The sequence below is a fragment of the Oncorhynchus tshawytscha genome, linkage group LG08 (genome assembly GCF_018296145.1).
Source record: "Oncorhynchus tshawytscha isolate Ot180627B linkage group LG08, Otsh_v2.0, whole genome shotgun sequence".
NCBI classification, from domain to species: Eukaryota; Metazoa; Chordata; class Actinopteri; order Salmoniformes; family Salmonidae; genus Oncorhynchus; species Oncorhynchus tshawytscha.
The window spans coordinates 12,350,227-12,367,762 of NC_056436.1; the positions used below are offsets into that span (position 1 = coordinate 12,350,227).

At 40.4% G+C, this 17,536-nt stretch overlaps 1 protein-coding gene across 1 annotated transcript; it reads left to right on the forward strand.

Moving 5' to 3' along the window:
- The first annotated feature begins 260 nt into the window (after positions 1-260).
- LOC112256915 (A-kinase anchor protein 12-like) lies at positions 261-15,909 on the forward strand. The gene is made up of 4 exons (XM_024430485.2): positions 261-581; positions 8,142-8,241; positions 8,490-14,555; positions 14,667-15,909. Exons 1-3 carry the CDS (start codon positions 465-467, stop codon positions 14,513-14,515), a joined length of 6,243 nt encoding a protein of 2,080 aa, XP_024286253.1. The 5' UTR covers positions 261-464; the 3' UTR covers positions 14,516-14,555; positions 14,667-15,909.
- The last annotated feature ends 1,627 nt before the right edge of the window (positions 15,910-17,536 follow it).

Consider the following 17,536-nt stretch of genomic DNA (forward strand, 5'->3'; position numbering starts at 1 on the left):
TAAATGGGGAGTGTATATAGGCCTAGTTTATAATGATGAGGTACGTGTATGAATCAGATTCAGATATTCACCTTTAAATGGAGCTCTTGATTGAATTTATTTTAGTATTAGAGCCCATCTTAAATGGAAGATAGCTGCGTGCGACTGGCCCTCTCTGCCAGTGCCCGATATGCTTGTTGCAATAGTCATCCCAGGACAGATTCTCAGTCTGTCTGCACTCATAAGACTTGATGCAGCAAGGCAAGGCGTGCCGTACTGAGTCGTAGGCTACATGTGTTAACGGGGAGGGTGTTTTTCTAAAATAGTTTACAAGAGGGCCGGACTGCACCATTTGAAAGCCACAGCGTCAGAGCTATCATACCCAACAGCTTTTGCTGCTGTTTTCATTTTTGGCTATATTCTGTGTCATTGACGTCGGCATCAACTCACACAGGACAGGAGCGAGATCCGCTATAGTTTTGATCATGGGTGCGACTGAATCTACGCGGCCGGAGGGTAGCAGCAAGAGCGAGGACGGGGAAACTGTGGCGAATGAGGAAAGTGCGAACAATGTCCAGGATGGCGAGAGTATTGATGCGAAGGTAAAAAATAAATTATAGCAGACTGATGTATTAATAACTAACCAACGGGAAACATATGTATTTATCTACAGCATCATCAATTTGTAGCCTTTATATCCCTAAATAGCAACAGTGGAATTTTTGGAGTGTTTTAAAGGAATGGACAGGGGATTGCATAAATAATCAACACACTGTTACATTCATTTAATGATAAATGTATCTTATTATTTATTCTTATCAAATGGTCGGTCATTATTAGCCTATTTGAATCAGATAATGTATTTATGTCTCCTGGTATTTAGTGAAAGGCTTCTATCGATAATGAAACCCACAACAATAATGAGGGGATGCTTCTCAACTGTCTGTGAAGTGTTATTCTGGTCGGGCTGCAGTGATAAGGCTTGTCATTCAGTTGATTGAAGTGAGTGAGCCCCAGTGCCAAATACTTAGTTTAACAAAAACACAACCAGTTGCAGTTGATACAGTATTGGTTTTATCTGCTAAGTATTCCACTGCATTCCAAATGATTTGAATGAATTAAAGTACTGTATTTTGGACACAGAAATAGGCCTATATAAAATGCAAAGGTTTAAATGGTTCACGATTGGAAACTATCCAACTATTATGTTTCCAGGATACATATTGGCCATATCCATGACTAAAAAGAGAAGACGTTTTACAATCTGAGATTATACAATATACACTATATAGACAAAAGTATGTGGACTCCCCTTCAAATTAGTGGATTCGGCTATTTCAGCCACACCCGTTGCTAACAGGTGTATAAAATCGAAGTGCACAGCCATGTAATCTCCATAGACAAACATTGGCAGTAGAATGGCCTTACTGAAGAGCTCAGTGACTTTCAACGTGGCACCGTCATGCTAGAGCTGCCCCGGTCAACTCTGTGTTGTTATTGTTATTGTGAAGTGGAAACATCTAGGAGCAACAACGGCTCTGCCGCGAAGTGGTAGGCCACACAAGCACACTGGAGTGATGAATCACGCTTCACCATCTGGCTATCCGACGGACGAATCTGGGTTTGGCGGATGCCAGAAGAACACTACCTGCCTCACTGCATAGTGCAACCAGTAAAGTTTGATGGAGGTGGAATAATGGTCTGGGGCTGTTTTTCATGGTTCAGGCCCCTTAGTTCCAGTGAAGGGAAATCTTTATGCTACAGCATACAATTACATTCTAGACGATTCTGCGCTTCCAACGTTGTGGCAACAGTTTGGGGAAGGCCCTTTTCTCTTTCAGAATTACAATGCTCCCATGCAAAAAAGTGAGGTCCATACAGAAATGGTTTGTCGAGATTGGTGTGGAAGAACTGTACTGGCTTGCACAGAGCCCTGACCTCAACCTTATCGAACACCTTTGGCATGAATTGGAGCGCAGACTGCGAGCCAGGCCTAATCGCCCGACCTCACTAATGCTCTTGTGGCTGATTGGAAGCAAGTCCCCGCAGCAATTTTCCAACATCTAGTGCAAAGCCTTCCCAGAAGAGTGGAGGCTGTTGTAGCAGCAAAGGGTGGACCAACTCCATATTAATGCCCATGATTTTGGAATGAGATGTTTGACGATCAGGTGTCCACAAACTTTGATTCATGTAGTGTATCGCCATTGTAAAATGTGTTCTATTTTTGGTTCTAGATATGACTAGATACAGTACACGTAGGCTATTATTTTGTTTATTTCTATAGACTTTCTTAATTCCTAGGCTACCTCCAATAACATGGAGTCAATATAATGCTCACAATACATAGGCTATCATAACCATAGAGATCCTATTAAATAGTATTTGACCCAGTGTGTGGTTGTGGATTGACTGCACTGTTTGAATGGAATGTTGGCATATTGGCAATGAATTGGAAACATTTATGGAATCATTCCTCTAAAGCTGTAGGGCTAGCTGTTATTTTACACAATATCTTATCACAGCACTGGCAAACCATGGTTGACCAACTCCCTGACCACAATGGCTGATCTTTATACCATCATAAGAAGGTTCATGTCCATTCTAATAGTCCAATTCCTAATTCTATGACCATAGCTTATTTTTATTGATCTTATTAGGCTACATATGACTTCAAGTCAATAGGCCTGGTCAAAGACAGGGGAATACATTACACCTCTGTAAGGGACCTGACTGTTCACATTCAAATCAAATCAAATTGTATTAGTCACGGTGCGACGAATACAACAACCTTACGGTGAAATGCTTACTTACAAGCCCCTTAACCAACAATGCACTTTCAAATTACAAATATGAAAACAATTACGAATATGAATAAGAAATAAAAGGAACAAGTAATTCAATCACACATTGTGTCACTGCCCTTTTTGCCACTTCTCTGCAAGTTAATGTTTGGCTTTTGATTGTGTGTTGATATTATTACGTTGCCTCTTAGCCAGGTCTTCCCTGGGATAAATATGTCATCCTCAGTGGGACTAACCTGGTAAAGAGATAGACCATCTTCTGTGTCATTGGAAAGTACATTTTTTGCATTATCATGGGCCAGTTTTTTAACTTTCTACCATATTGTTTCAGTTGTTGGAGACCATATAATAGAATTCCAGTGGAAAACGCTACTAGTGGAACGATGACCTTTCATTCTTAGATGTATCTAAGTTAAGCTTGGGTCCCTGAAGGGAGAGATATAGAATTTGACCTTATCTGCACTCTGTGTAGAGCTACATTGATTATCTACGTACTGTAACAAGACATGATGAACTCTGCTGTGGATGTGCAGGAAGTCTGTTAGCTGTGCCTTTGGGGACTCAAATTCATAAATAAATACTTTTGTTTACACCTTGTAACTTTCGTGACTAAGCCGTTATAAATCCCTCTGAATGTGCATGTGTAAATGAGCATGTGTAAATGAGCATGTGTAAATGAGCATGTGTAAATGTGCATGTGTAAATGAGCATGTGTAAATGTGCATGTGTAAATGAGCATGTGTAAATGTGCATGTGTAAATGTGCATGTGTAAATGTGCATGTGTAAATGAGCATGCTTATAAATGCTTAACAAACGTTGATAAATAAAATAATTCAATACTTGTTTTTTTTGGTTGGTATGTGAACACTGATAAATAGTTAATCAATGCATATTCACGATAAGTTATTACCGAACATGATCACTTCTACTCTCTTTTGTTTTGATTTGATGACCAATTTCGATATTCTTTAAGGAATTAAATGTAAACAACAGCAATGGCTTTGTTGCTGACAGCAGGTTTTGTCCTAAGAGCATTTTAGTGGGTTTCTCTCTCTTTCTCTCTGTGTGTGAGTGAGTATATGCTGTTTTAGAAGATCACTCCACAGCAGGGATGGATAAAATCATGAGTCAGCAGCAGCTATGATTCAGCCAACTGAGCCAAATTTCTCTATAAATAGACAATGTATGCATCCCAAATGGCACCCTATTCCCTATTTAGTGCACTAATTTTGACCAGGGCCCATAGGGCTCTGGTCAAAAGTAATACACTAAATAAGGAATAGGAGGGTGCCATTTAGGACAGAACCTGAAGAGGTACTTAGTCTGTAGAAGGCTTCACTTTGCTTTACTCAGTGAAGACTGACGGCAAACCAGGGAAAGTAGCTGTGGGTTGTTCAGTCTGTCAGTAAAAGTCACGCGATTATGTCACAATGTAAAAGCAATGTCATGAAATGAAGAACCAATGTGGAATGTTTATTTTGCACCTTGTCTCATGCATATTAGTCCAAAAACAGTGTAGCAAGCATCACACATGACCATATTATAGAAATAAATGAAGGAAGACGTGTACTTTACTGTGTGTTTGGCAGCATCATTTTTTGTCCTGGAATGTTATATTTTCTCATTACAATGTTATTATAATGTTATAGGTCAGCAGGACAACAAGGTCAAAACAATGCATGAATTGAGTGACTGGATCCCCAAACAGTGATGCAACATGGCGACTGAAACATTTCATTGTTTAATTTAATTTGACACCCCCATGCACATTTGCTTAGTTCATCGTTGTCTAGCTGTCATAGAATGGCGAGCATCATACTGTAGGTGTCTCCTCAAAATTCATTTCAACACAGCACAAAGTTACTGTTAATTATCTGTGCCCGTGGTTCCCGTTAGTAACCCACATTTTACAATATCACTTGTCTGAGGAGGTAAATTATCAGATTTCTAGAATGCAAAATGATCCTAACTTCATGGAGGACATCCTGGTTCCTGAGTTAAAAGCAATACATCATTTTACAAGATAACATGCTGTCCCCCCTTTCTCCCAAGGGGAAATATGACTGAGGAAAGTGACTTCTCATACATTTAAGCTATGTTGTGTATAAGGTTGTCGTGTCTTTACTATCATTAAATGAAGACTTTTAGTTTTTATCAAAGATTCTCTGTAATTAGTATTACGTGATTAAATTGATTAATCATGTAACTGTAATTAACTAGGAAGTCGGGGGACCAAGGAAAATATTCAGATTACAAAGTTATAATTTTCCTAATATAACTTTCCAGATATTTTCATATCTGATCAATAGTCTTCTGAGTTAATTATTTATTTATTTTACCTCACGTTAGTCTCATTCCAAACGTCATAAATTGTTGGTTATCTGCATGAACCCAGTCTTCACTATGAGTCATCCATACATCAATTGTCTTAAATCATTTATTTATTAACTAACTAAACAAACACAGAAGTGCACACACAAACAAACAAAGTAAATATGGTTACAGAAATGATAGGGGAATGTGCCCTAGTGGGCTAAACCGGCATGGCGGCTTGGTGTACAAAAGGGAAGTGGGGGTCGACTGAGATAAGACAACACACTGTTGATAATTATAACAATTGAAATACTAATCCTTTGCACATGAACGCTCACTCATTCGGGAACAATGGCAATCAATCAATATATATATTTACGCTCAGTGTGGTCGGGGTCTCTGTTGAAAAGTTTGTTTCTGTTGGAGAGTTTGTCCTCCCTCTCTCTCGTGGTTAGAATGGATAGTTCAGAGTGACATTCATTCATGTTATTATGGATAGATGTTTCGGCGGTTGTCGGTCTTCGCGTTCAATGATACCGAATTCCTAGCTGCAGACTAGTAATTAATATCGAACGTCGCTGCACAGCTATTTTCAGGCCTCACCAGAGATGTACGATCCGGTTCAAGTCCAGATTCTGGCTGGGCAACTCAAGGACATTCAGAGACTTGTCCCGAAGCCACTCCTGCATTGTCTTGGCTGTGTGCTTAGGGTCATTGTCCTGTTGGAAGGTGAACCTTCACCCCAGTCTGAGGTCCTGAGCGCGCTGAAGCAAGTTTTCATCAAGGATCTCTCTGTACTCTGCTCCGTTAATCTTTCATCTGGCCCCTCTACCATAAAGACATGATTGGTGGAGTGCTGCAGAGATGGTTGTTCTTCTGGAAGGTTTTCTCATCTCCACAGAGGAACTCTGCAGCTCTGTCAGAGTGACCACCGGGTTCTTGACCAAGGCCCGTCTCCCCCGATTGCTCAGTTTAGGAAGAGTCTTGGTGGTTCTAAACTTCTTCCATTTAGAATGATGGAGGCCACTGTGTTCTTGGGGACCTTCAATGCTGCAGACATGTTTTGGTACAGACATTTTTTTGTACCCCTCCCCAGATCTGTGCCTCGACACAATCCTGTCTCGGAGCTCTACGGACAATTCCTTTGGACTCATGGCTTGGTTTTTGCTCTGACATGCATTGTCAACTGTGGGACCTTATACAGACAGGTGTGCCTTTCCAAATCATGTCCAATCAATTGAATTTATCACAGGTGGACTGCATCTGTTTTTTATTTATTTTTTATTTTACAAAAATTCTAAAATCCTGTTTTCACCTCTGACAATATGGGGTATTGTGTGTAGATTGAGGATGTAATGTAAAGCTCTTACAAAGGTTGTGAGGTCGATACGTAAGCTTATTAAAGAGCAGTGATACTATCAAGAGCAGTGTGTGGGATTCTTATTTTTTTCTCAGAATAAGGCTGTAACGTAACAAAATGTGGAAAAGGGGAAGGGGTCTGAATTAGAGGCCGACTGACTAATCGGAATGGCCGATTAATTAGGGCCGATTTCAAGTTTTCATAACAATCGGTAATCTGCATTTTTGGATACCGATTATGGCTGATTGCATTGCACTCCACAAGGAGACTGCGTGGCAGGCTGACTATCTGTTATGTGAGTGCAGCAAGGAGCCAAGGTAAGGTGCTAGCTAGCATTAAACTTATCTTATATAAAACAATCAATCTTAACATAATCACTAGTTAACTACACATGGTTGATGATACTACTAGTTTATCTAGCTTGTCCTGCGTTGCATATAATCGATGCGGTGCCTGTTATTTTGTCATTGAATCACAGCCTACTTCGCCAAACGGGTGATTTAACAAGCGCATTCGCGGAAAAAGCACTGTCGTTGCACCAATGTGTACCCAACCATAAACATCAATGCCTTTTTAAAAATCAATATACAAGTATATATTTTTAAACCTGCATATTTAGTTAATATTGCCTGCTAACATTAATTTATTTTAATTAACTAGGGAAATTGTGTTACTTTTCTTGTGTTCTGTACAAGCAGAGTCAGGGTATATGCAGCAGTTTGGGCTGCCGGGCTCGTTGCGAACTGTGTGAAGACCATTTCTTCCTAACAAAGACCGTAAATAATTTGCCAGAATTTTACATAATTATGACATAATATTGAAGGTTGTGCAATGTAGCAGCAATATTTAGACTTATGGACGCCACCCGTTAGATCAAATACGTAACGGTTCCGTATTTCACTGAAATAATAAACGTTTCGTTTTCGAAATGATAGTTTCCGGATATGACCATATTAATGAACTAAGGTTCGTATTTCTGTGTGTTATTATAATTAAGTCTATGATTTGATAGAGCAGTCTGACTGAGCAGTGGTAGGCAGCAGCAGGCTAGTAAGCATTCATTCAAACTGCACTTTCGTGCATTTGCTAGCAGCTCTTCGCTGTGCTTCAAGCATTGCGCTGTTTATGACTTCAAGCCTATCAACTCCCGAGATTAGGCTGGCAATACTAAAGTACCTATTAGAACATCCAATAGTCAATGGTGTATGAAATACAAATGGTATACAGAGAAATAGTCCTATAATAACTACAACCTAAAACTTCTTACCTGGGAATATTGAAGACTCATGTTAAAAGGAACCACCAGCTTTCATATGTTCTCATGTTCTGAGCAAGGAACTTAAACGCTAGCTTTTTTACATGACACATATTGTACTTTTACTTTCTTCTCCAACACTTTGTTTTTGCATGATTTAAACCAAATTGAACATGTTTCATTATTTATTTGAGATAAAAGTGATTTTATTTATATTAAGTTAAAATAAGTTAAAATAAGTGTTCATTCAGTATTGTTGTAATTGTCATTATTACAAATATATATATAAAAATTGTCCGATTAATCGGTATCTGCTTTTTTTGGCCCTCCAATAATCGGTATCGGCATTGAAAAATTATAATCGGTCGACCTCTAGTCTGAATACTTTCTGAATGCACTGGTATATCTAAAATATTCCCTTCTCCATTTTAGTTACTCCAAAAGAATGGACAGATCTCAGGACTGAGTGAAAAAGCAGAGGACAAGACTGAGGAAGTCAATGTCCTGTGTGACGACGGAGTCGTTGCAGAGGGTGAGTCATCACAGTTTGGAAGAGCGTTAGTTTGTGTGTGTCTGTATGAGAAAGGATTTGCTTTTGGTTTCTTGATAAAGAGTTCAATTGTTTCCTCAAGTTTTTACAATGTAATGATATTGGTTAACACTTCACATTAAGCTTTATAGGGGGCTGTAAAGTTTATAATTATTAGCTATTCTTATGAATCAGGCAATTAGCCCGCAATTGAACAGTTTTGAGTAATGCATATTTGTTTCTCATTACAGTTGGTGAGGCAAATTCATCTATCGTTTCTCAGAAAGAGGACATTCCGGAGATGATAGAGACTCTCACAGAGGAGGTACCTCCTCTGGAAAACACAGGCAGTGATGGCAAGGAATCACCGGATGTAGACGACGAAGCATCAACAAATGAGACTGAAACAGAAGTTAAATTGAATGAAGTCAATGATAGTTTTAAAAAGTTCTTCAGTTCAATTGGTTTAAAATTCACATTGAAAAAAGACTCTGACACAATACCAGAAGTGAGCCCTAAGAAAGAAGAGGGCGAAGCACGTACTCCCGAAGACAGCAAGGATACAGAGGAGACCACTATAGATAATGCTGAGGAGAGTACTGGGCAGAGCACACCTGAGGATCTGACTGATGATACGATAAAAGAATGTGTTGGCCATACACCAGAGCTTGTAGATGATACAATAGAAGCAAATATTGACGAAGCACCGAATAACGTTGTTGCTGATTCACCAGTGGAACCGGCTGATGATTCTACCTCTCACCCTATGATGACAGACCTCACATTTGAAGAGTTCCATAATGAAACCACCAAGGAACAGACCACTGAAATGATAGAATCAAAGGAGGAAATCACATCTGAAGATGTGGCACAGGCAGAGGGAGAGGCCCCACCCACACCCATTCCTATAGTTGAGGAAATGTCTCCATTTAAACGTTTTTTCCTGACAGGAAAAATACACAAGCAGGTCAAGCAACCCATGAAACAACCCAAGGAGGAACCTAAGGAGGAAGTCATGGAAGAAGTCAAGGAAGAACCCAAGACAGAACCCAAGGAAGAAGTCAATGAGGAACCCAAGGACGAAGTCAAGGAGGAAGTCATCCCTACTGAAGAGACAGACACACCAGCACCAACCATTCCGGATGTTGAAGAAGAAATGATATCCCCGATTAAGAAGTTTTTCACCACGGGAATCTTCGCTGGTTTAAAGAAAAAGAAAACATATTTAGGAGAGGAAACGCCCAAAGATGAAACTGTTGAGAAAGAACACGAACTGCAAAGCATTGACAAACAGGAGTATGTAAACACACCAGAGGAAGCTGGTCTTGAGCAAGAACAAACAAAAGACGAGATCAGTCCAGATGTTGAGACAATACCGATCATTGAGGGGATACAAAATGAGAATGAAGTTCAAGAGACCGGAACAGATTCCCTGATGGCTGAGACATCCAATGTCCCTGAACTGATGATGAGTAATGTCCCTAAAACTAGTGACAACAGAGAGGATGTCCTTGAAGAGCAGCCAGCTACTGAGGAATTACAGACAATTATCTCAAATAGAGCTGAACTTCTTAGCTTTCAAGAGGAAGCTAAAAGTCAAGGAAGTTCAGTCCAGGATATTCTTGAAGAGCAATCTCCTTCTTTGGGATTTGTAACAGTTTTAACAAATGAAGCTGAAACAAATGAAGACAAACTTAGCTCTCAAGAGAAAGCTAAAAGCCAGGAAAGTCTTGAAGGACAGTTTCATTCATGGGGATTCGTCACAGTCACAGAACATGTTCCTGAAGAGGAGCCAGCTCCTGAGGTATTACTGACAGTTACCTCAAATGAAGCTGAAACAAATGAAGCCAAACATCTTGACTCGCAAGAGAAAGCTAAAAGCCAAGGAAGTCCAGTCCAAGAAGAGCAGTCTCCTTCTTTGGGATTCCACACAGTTATCTCAAATGAAGCTGAACTTCTTAGCTCACAAGAGAAAGCGAAAAACCAAGGAAGTCCACTCAGGAAGCTCTTATATGGGGCTGGTTTGAAGAAGCTTTCTAGGAAGCGGAGAGGCAAGAAATCAGATGAGTTGACCAGGTCTGGTGAGCATGTTACTGAGGATTTACTGTCATCCACAGAGTCAGAGGAGTACCAGAGAGGAGAACAACATCCTGCCTCTTCAACAGAAGAATTAGCAGCAGAGCAGGTCAAAATGTCTGCTCTGTTAGGGTCAAGCCACGAATCAGATAGTGATGTAACCTCTGACGGTGAAAGGAAAAAGGATGGCACCTGGACTTCTTTCAAAAAGCTAATGACGCCCACAAGATGTCCCAAAAGATCTTCTGAGAGTGAGGATGAGTTAGCACATGAGGAGCCAAAACAAAGTGAAGGAGAGCAGGTACTAGAACGTTTCACAGAAGAGACCAAAAAGAAAGTAGAAATATCTGTTTCTTGGGAGGCCCTCCTATGTGGATCTGCAAAGAGGAGGGGAAGAAAAACATCTGACTCAGAGGAGGAAGCACCCATGAATGAAGGTGAAACACTAAGTGAACCTGGAAACACCGCAGAGTCTCCACTGGACAGTTCTCAGGAGGGAGGTTATGAACATTTAACCTCTTCCCCTGAAGAGGCTGTAAGTCCCTTAGGGAGTGAAGGGGGGTCAACATGGAAATCCCTTAAAAAGCTGGTCACCTCAAATAGGAAGGCAAAAACCGAGGAGGCCAGCAAAGTTAGCTCACCAGAGCAGGTGGCATCTGACAGCGAAATCACCAAAGAGGAGTCTTCATTTTCTCTAAAGAAACTCATCCCTGGACGCAAAAAGCAAAAGCATGGAGGAAAGCAGGAACCAATATCTTCTGACGAGGCAGATAAAGGTGTTGGATCGGATGATGAGGAGGACTCTGAAACACCAGCAGTGGTCCCCATGTCCGAGTTTGATGCAGAAGACCTAGGAGAGAAACACATAATATTAACTGAGGCTGTTATAGAAACTCCATTACACATTACAGAAGAAATAACCCAGCCAGATGTCTCTAGGCTGGTCACCGAATCAGCCATACCCAAAGACACCCTGCCCACTGAAGCAGAGAAGGCTCAAGCCAAAGATACTGTGGAGCAGTTGGCCCCATCAACATCCCCCACTGCTACAAAAGACTTTGAGGACCTTACGGAATTCATAAGTAAACATCAGCAACTCAGTGATATACCTGAGGAAGGCGTAATAGAGGAGACTATTGCCACACAAGTGTCCACTGCTGAAGAAGCCACTCGAGATGATACCATAGCCGAGGACCTAATCGAGTTGACATCTGAAGCAGTCACTGCCCCAGAACCTCTAGATGATGAATCAACAGAAATGGTTTCAGCAGTGTCACAGCTGACAGAGGAGTCTCCCAAAACATCAGGCAACACAACACCTGTGCCTGCAGAATACGAGTTGAAAGACACAGAGGTACTTCTGCATGAGGCTGTTGAAACCATTAACAGAACCCCAACTCTCTCATCGGTAATTACAAAAGACCCGCACTTGGAAGCAGTTACCGTTTCAGTTTCTCCACAAATATTACAGACACCAAAAGAGACAGAAGCAACAGTTTTGACAGCTCATGAAAAATCAGACGCAGTTACAATCTGCACAGGTGAAGAATCGCAACAAATAGATGCTGTTGATGAAAGCCCAGTGACTCATGTGGTAGAGTGTCCATTAGAAGTCAGAAAGGTAGTACCCACAGAGTTGGCACCTGAGGAAACTGAAGAGTCTGGTGCTGCAAGAATCACTACAGATGAGGTACACAAAACTGAAGATGAATCAATTCCAATCATGCATATAGAAATTGAAAAGGACCAACAAACAGAATTGGTAAACGAGTTAGAAGAGGTAAGACCAGTACTTGTAGCCACTGTTAATTCAGAAGAGGGTGTAGCTCAAGTTGAAGGAAAGGCCATAGCAGAAGACACTCCACAGCCTGATACAGAGCGCCTGGAAGTGTCGGTTACAGACAAACTTGTTTTCACACAGGCTCTCATGGAGGTCACTCTTAAAGAAGAAAAAGAGGAATTCATGGATGTTTCGGAGGATTCTGCAGACATGGAGAATGCACCAGTTGCAGAAACAATCACATGTGATGTTCAAGATGTCGCTACTGCAATGCCTGACGTTCTGAAGTTAGAATCATCAAATGTTTGGGAATCTTTGATTGGCATAGTGGCACCTGAAGTAGAATCCCCAGAGAAAATGGATCGTGTGGGTGCTCTAAGCCCACTTGTAGACTCTTGTATGGTTCAGACACTAAAGAAAGGGGACATGGTTGTGAGGAAGAATGTGCCATCAGCACAGTTTGTTGATGGTCTTGAGATCCGAGTACAAGTGACGGATGCAGAGATAAAGTCAGCTGAAGAAACTATTGAAACAGTGCTTGAAGTTAGCTCAACTGATGTCAACGATCACGAGACTCTAGTACAACAGGTGAACGCTGAGATTGAATCAGCTGAAGCAAATGTTGATGCAGTTTTTGAGGTAGTCTCAACTGATGTCAATGATCATGAGACTCTAGTACAACAGGTGAACACCGAGATTGAATCAGCTGAAGCACATATTGAGACAACCCTTGAGTTGGGCTCAACTGATGATCACGAGATCACAGTACAAGTGGCGGATGCAGAGATAAAGTCTGCTCAAGTAATTATTGAGAATGTGCTTGAAGTTGGCTTAACTGATGTCATTGATCATGAGATCAAAGTACAAGAGATGGATGTAGTGATTGAATCATGCGAAGCAATTGTTGATGCAGTTTTTGTGGTCTTAACTGATGTCAAGGGTCATGAGATCCAAGTGCAAGTGACGGATGCAAATGCTGAGATTGGGACAGCTGAAGCGATTCTGGAGACAGCACTTAAGGTGGTTTCTTCAATCGATGTTATGGAAGTCATAGACATTTGTGACAAAATGGAGGACAAAGGAGAGGGTGAGAATGCCATTGAGAATATTAGAGAGGCCATGTTTGAAGAGGAAAGCAGTATTATAACTCAAGAAATACTCCAACATGTACAGCAGAACTTCTCAGAAGCTGACTCCAATGTTGTACCACAATCAAGTGAAAAGGCTGAAATTGAATTAACGAGTGAAGCCGAAGTTTCTAAATCACCAGAGGGTATACCAGTGGTGGCAGTTACAGATGCTCAAGGATGTACAGGTGTAGCTGCACAGGTGCAAAATAACATTCACTTATTTGAAAACTACGTAGAAATTAATACTCAGGGAAATGCGCACAAACCTTCAGACAAAGAAACTGAGCCTTCAATTTCTCTCAAAGTTGATACAGTATGTGAGGATAGAACAACTCCTGAGACATTTGCAGAGTCTACTTTCGAGGTTGACAAAGTACCAGATGACATAGTTCCCGAGACATTTGCAGAGTCTACTTTCGAGGTTGACAAAGTACCAGATGACATAGTTCCCAATACATTTGTAGAGTCCTGTTTGCAGTCAAATATGCAAGAAGTTTATGCAACGGAGGCTGAATTTATTATTGCGTCCGAAGTAGATTCAGACTGTACCAGTGGGCATGAGAAAGAACTGGTTGGAATGGTAGTACAATCAGCAAAGGAATCAGTTGAATCATTTGAAAAGAGACTATCTATTGAATCCCATGTCCATATCCATCTTCACATTGAACCCAGAGACGCTGGAGTGGTGTCTGCGGGATTGGATTCACCACCACTTGCTATTTGGCCACCTCCAAGTACTAGTGCAGTGAACATGGATAGCTGTCTGAAAGAATCAATAGAAATTGCAAGTACTACTGCAAAAAGTGCTGTGAATACTGACTGTGTTCCAACAGAATCAATGGAAAGTACTCAACTTTGTGAAGTCAGTCAAATTGAGCAAAGAGATGACACTGCACCTCCTGTGCCACTGCATACCCCTCCAGTGCCACTGCATACGACTCCAGCATCACTGCATACGACTCCAGCACCACTGCATATCCCTCCAGCACCACTGCTTGCGACTCCAGCACCACTGCATACCCGAACTGAACTACTGGTGTGCACCCCAAACCCTGAAGCAGAACAGGTAATGATGAATGCAGAAGAGTCTATCCTACACACAGAGGACGAGAATGACCAAGAAGTGTGGCTGGATGCTGAGGAAGATTTTGGCACAGTAAAATCCCATGTCTTAGAAGTTCTGAGCAACACAATAGGTGGAGGAGTAGAGGAGATGCTGCAGGTCAGTGAAGAGGTCTTTGATATTGCACTTGAGCCTCAAAGCTTTCAATCTATAAGTGAAAACAAATAAGACTTCAGCCATTCCAACAAACAGATGTTTTTATGAACTGGTAAGTCAGTCCTTTTATTTCTCATTATATTACTTTTGGTTTTAAGTACTTGAAGGAGTATACTGAAATAATGTCCTCCTGAATTGTTTCTGTCCTTTTTCATTCAACAAGCTAAAAGAGTGCTGGACTACCAAGGAACCCCTGAAAGAGAAGGTAGAAGTCCATAATACGCAAATGATGACCCACCACAACGGAGGTAAAGCTGCATCCATCCTGACTTCCATTACCAAGCACACTTTTGCATCTAGAGACCTTCTTCAGCTCTTTGAATACATTCACTTTAGTTGCAATGCTATTATATCAGTATGTCTGTTAAGTACTTGTACCTCTTTGAATACAATTCTTGTTCCTTTTTATGTCACATTATCGGAAGTTGGAGGTACGATAATGTATATATTATTTGTTTGAATTAAGACAATTTGTCCTTCCCTTTGCATCAGATAAGTTTATTTTACACAGAATATCTGAGTTTAATTTTCTTTACTCAAATTGTAATTTGTGGATTGAACAGTAGTCTAACATTTATTTGTATCAACATATAATACCCTCACATTACATTCAACACAGGACATATTTACCCACTGCTCACCAAAAGAATGCAAAGACAAACTGTGATTAGATATACAGGTATGTAGATTTGTTCGGGATCTTTCTGTGTTTTATCAGTCTTCTGTCAGACAATAAATGTTTGCTCAAATCAGCACATGCCGGTAATATAACATTTGCTCAGAGATGTGTAGTGACTAGAATTTTTATCACATTGCATTTGCATGAATGAGATCATTCCTTTAAACATTGCCATTGATCTTCATCATCTTATGGAATGATATAGTTGAATTACTATATGCAAAGTTTGCAAACTATGCACTGTAATGGTTAGTTGACACAGACCAAAATACTGATACAAAACGCATATTTTATCACTAGTTGCATCTGAAAGACAAAACTATATTTGTGTATTCATTTCTTTGCCTGTGAACATATATATAAAGCTATTTTGTTAACAAGTCACATATACTGGCTTTGTTTGTCTATAACTACAAATATATTTGGTAAGTTTAATTTCAGATTTTAAAACTATTGCAGAACATAGCCTTATTGAATGCTTATGCAATGTCATGATGGCAGCTTGTTTTTACCCTTGCAATAGTTTCAATGTGTGTATGTGTATTGTTTTTCTTTTGACATCTTGTAACAAATGATGTAAACCTGATAACCTTTGTAGAAATGATATATTCCAGTTAATGTGATATTAACTAATATCTAAATGCAAAACATAAGAGTTGCATGAACATTTTTATATTTCAAAGCTGTTAATGAAATAAAATGCTAATCTTTTTATTACGATGTTAAACATTTGCACAACTGTTTTGTCATATACAGTTAAAGTCAGAAGTTTACATACACCTTAGCCAAATACATTTAAACTAAGTTTTTCACAATTCCTGACATTTAAACCTAGTAAAAATTCCCTGTCTTAGGTCAGTTAGGATCACCATCTTACTTTAAGAATGTGAAATGTCAGAATAATAGTAGAGAGAATTATTTATTTCAGCTTTTGTTTCTTTCATCACATTCCCAGTGGGTCAGAAGTTTACATACACTCAATTAGTATTTGGTAGCATTGCCTTTAAATTGTTTAACTTGGGTCAAACGTTTCGGGTAGCCTTCCACAAGCTTCCCACAATATGTTGGGTGAATTTTGGCCCATTCCTCTTGACAGAGCTTGTGTAACCGAGTCAGGTTGTAGGCCTCCTTGCTCACACACGCTTTTTGAGTTCTGCCCACACATTTTCTATAGAATTGAGGTCAGGGCTTTGTGATGGCCACTCCAATCCCTTGACTTTGTTGTCCTTAAGCCATTTCGCCACAACTTTGGAAGTATGCTTGGGGTCATTGTCCATTTGGAAGACCCATTTGCAACCAAGCTTTAACAAGACTGATGTCTTGAGATGTTGGTTCAATATATCCACATAATTGTCCGGCCTCATGCCATCTATTTTGTGACGTGCATCCGTCCCTCCTACAGCAAAGCACCTCCACAACGTGATGCTGCCACCCCCGTGCTTCAAGGTTGGGATGGTGTTCTTTGGCTTGCAAGCCTCCTCTTTTTCCTCCAAACATAATGATTGTCATTATGCCCAAACAGTTCTGTTTTTGTTTCATCAGACCAGAGGACATTTCTCCAAAAAGTACAATCTTTGTCCCCATGTGCAGTTCCAAACCGTAGTCTGGCTTTTTATGGCAGTTTTGGAGCAGTGGCTTCTTCCTTGCAGGTTATGTCGATATAGGACTCGTTTTTACTGGGGACATAGATACTTTTGTACCTGTTTTCTCCAGCATCTTCACAAGGTTCTTTGCTGTTGTTCTGGGATTGATTTGCACTTTTCGCACCAAAGTACGTCCATCTCTAGGAGACAGAACACGTCTCCTTCCTGAGCGGTATGATGTCTGAGTGGTCCCATGGGGTTTATACTTGCATACTATTTTTTGTACAGATGAACGTGGTACCTTCAGGCGTTTGGAAATTGCTCCCAAGGTTGAAGCAGACTTGTGGTCTATCCCCCCCCCCCCATGATCTCAAGCAAAGAGGCACTGAGTTTGAAGGTAGGCCTTGAAATACATTCACAGGTACACCTCCAATTGACTCAAATTATGTCAATTAGCCAATCAGAAGCTTCTAAAGCCATGCATTTTCCAAGATGTTTAAAGGCAGTCAACTTAGTGTATGTAAACTTCTGACCTACTGGAATTGTGATATAATTCATTGTAAGTGAAATAATCTGTAAACAATTGTTGGAAAAATGACTTGTGTCATGCACAAAGTAGATGTCCTAACCGACTTGCCAAAACTATAGCTTGTTAACAAGAAATTTGTGGAGTGGTTGAAAAACAAGTTAATGACTCCAACCTAAGTGTATGTAAACTTCCGACTTCAACTGTAGATATTGGCTGGACCCCGAGCAGTCCTCCGAGCCAGA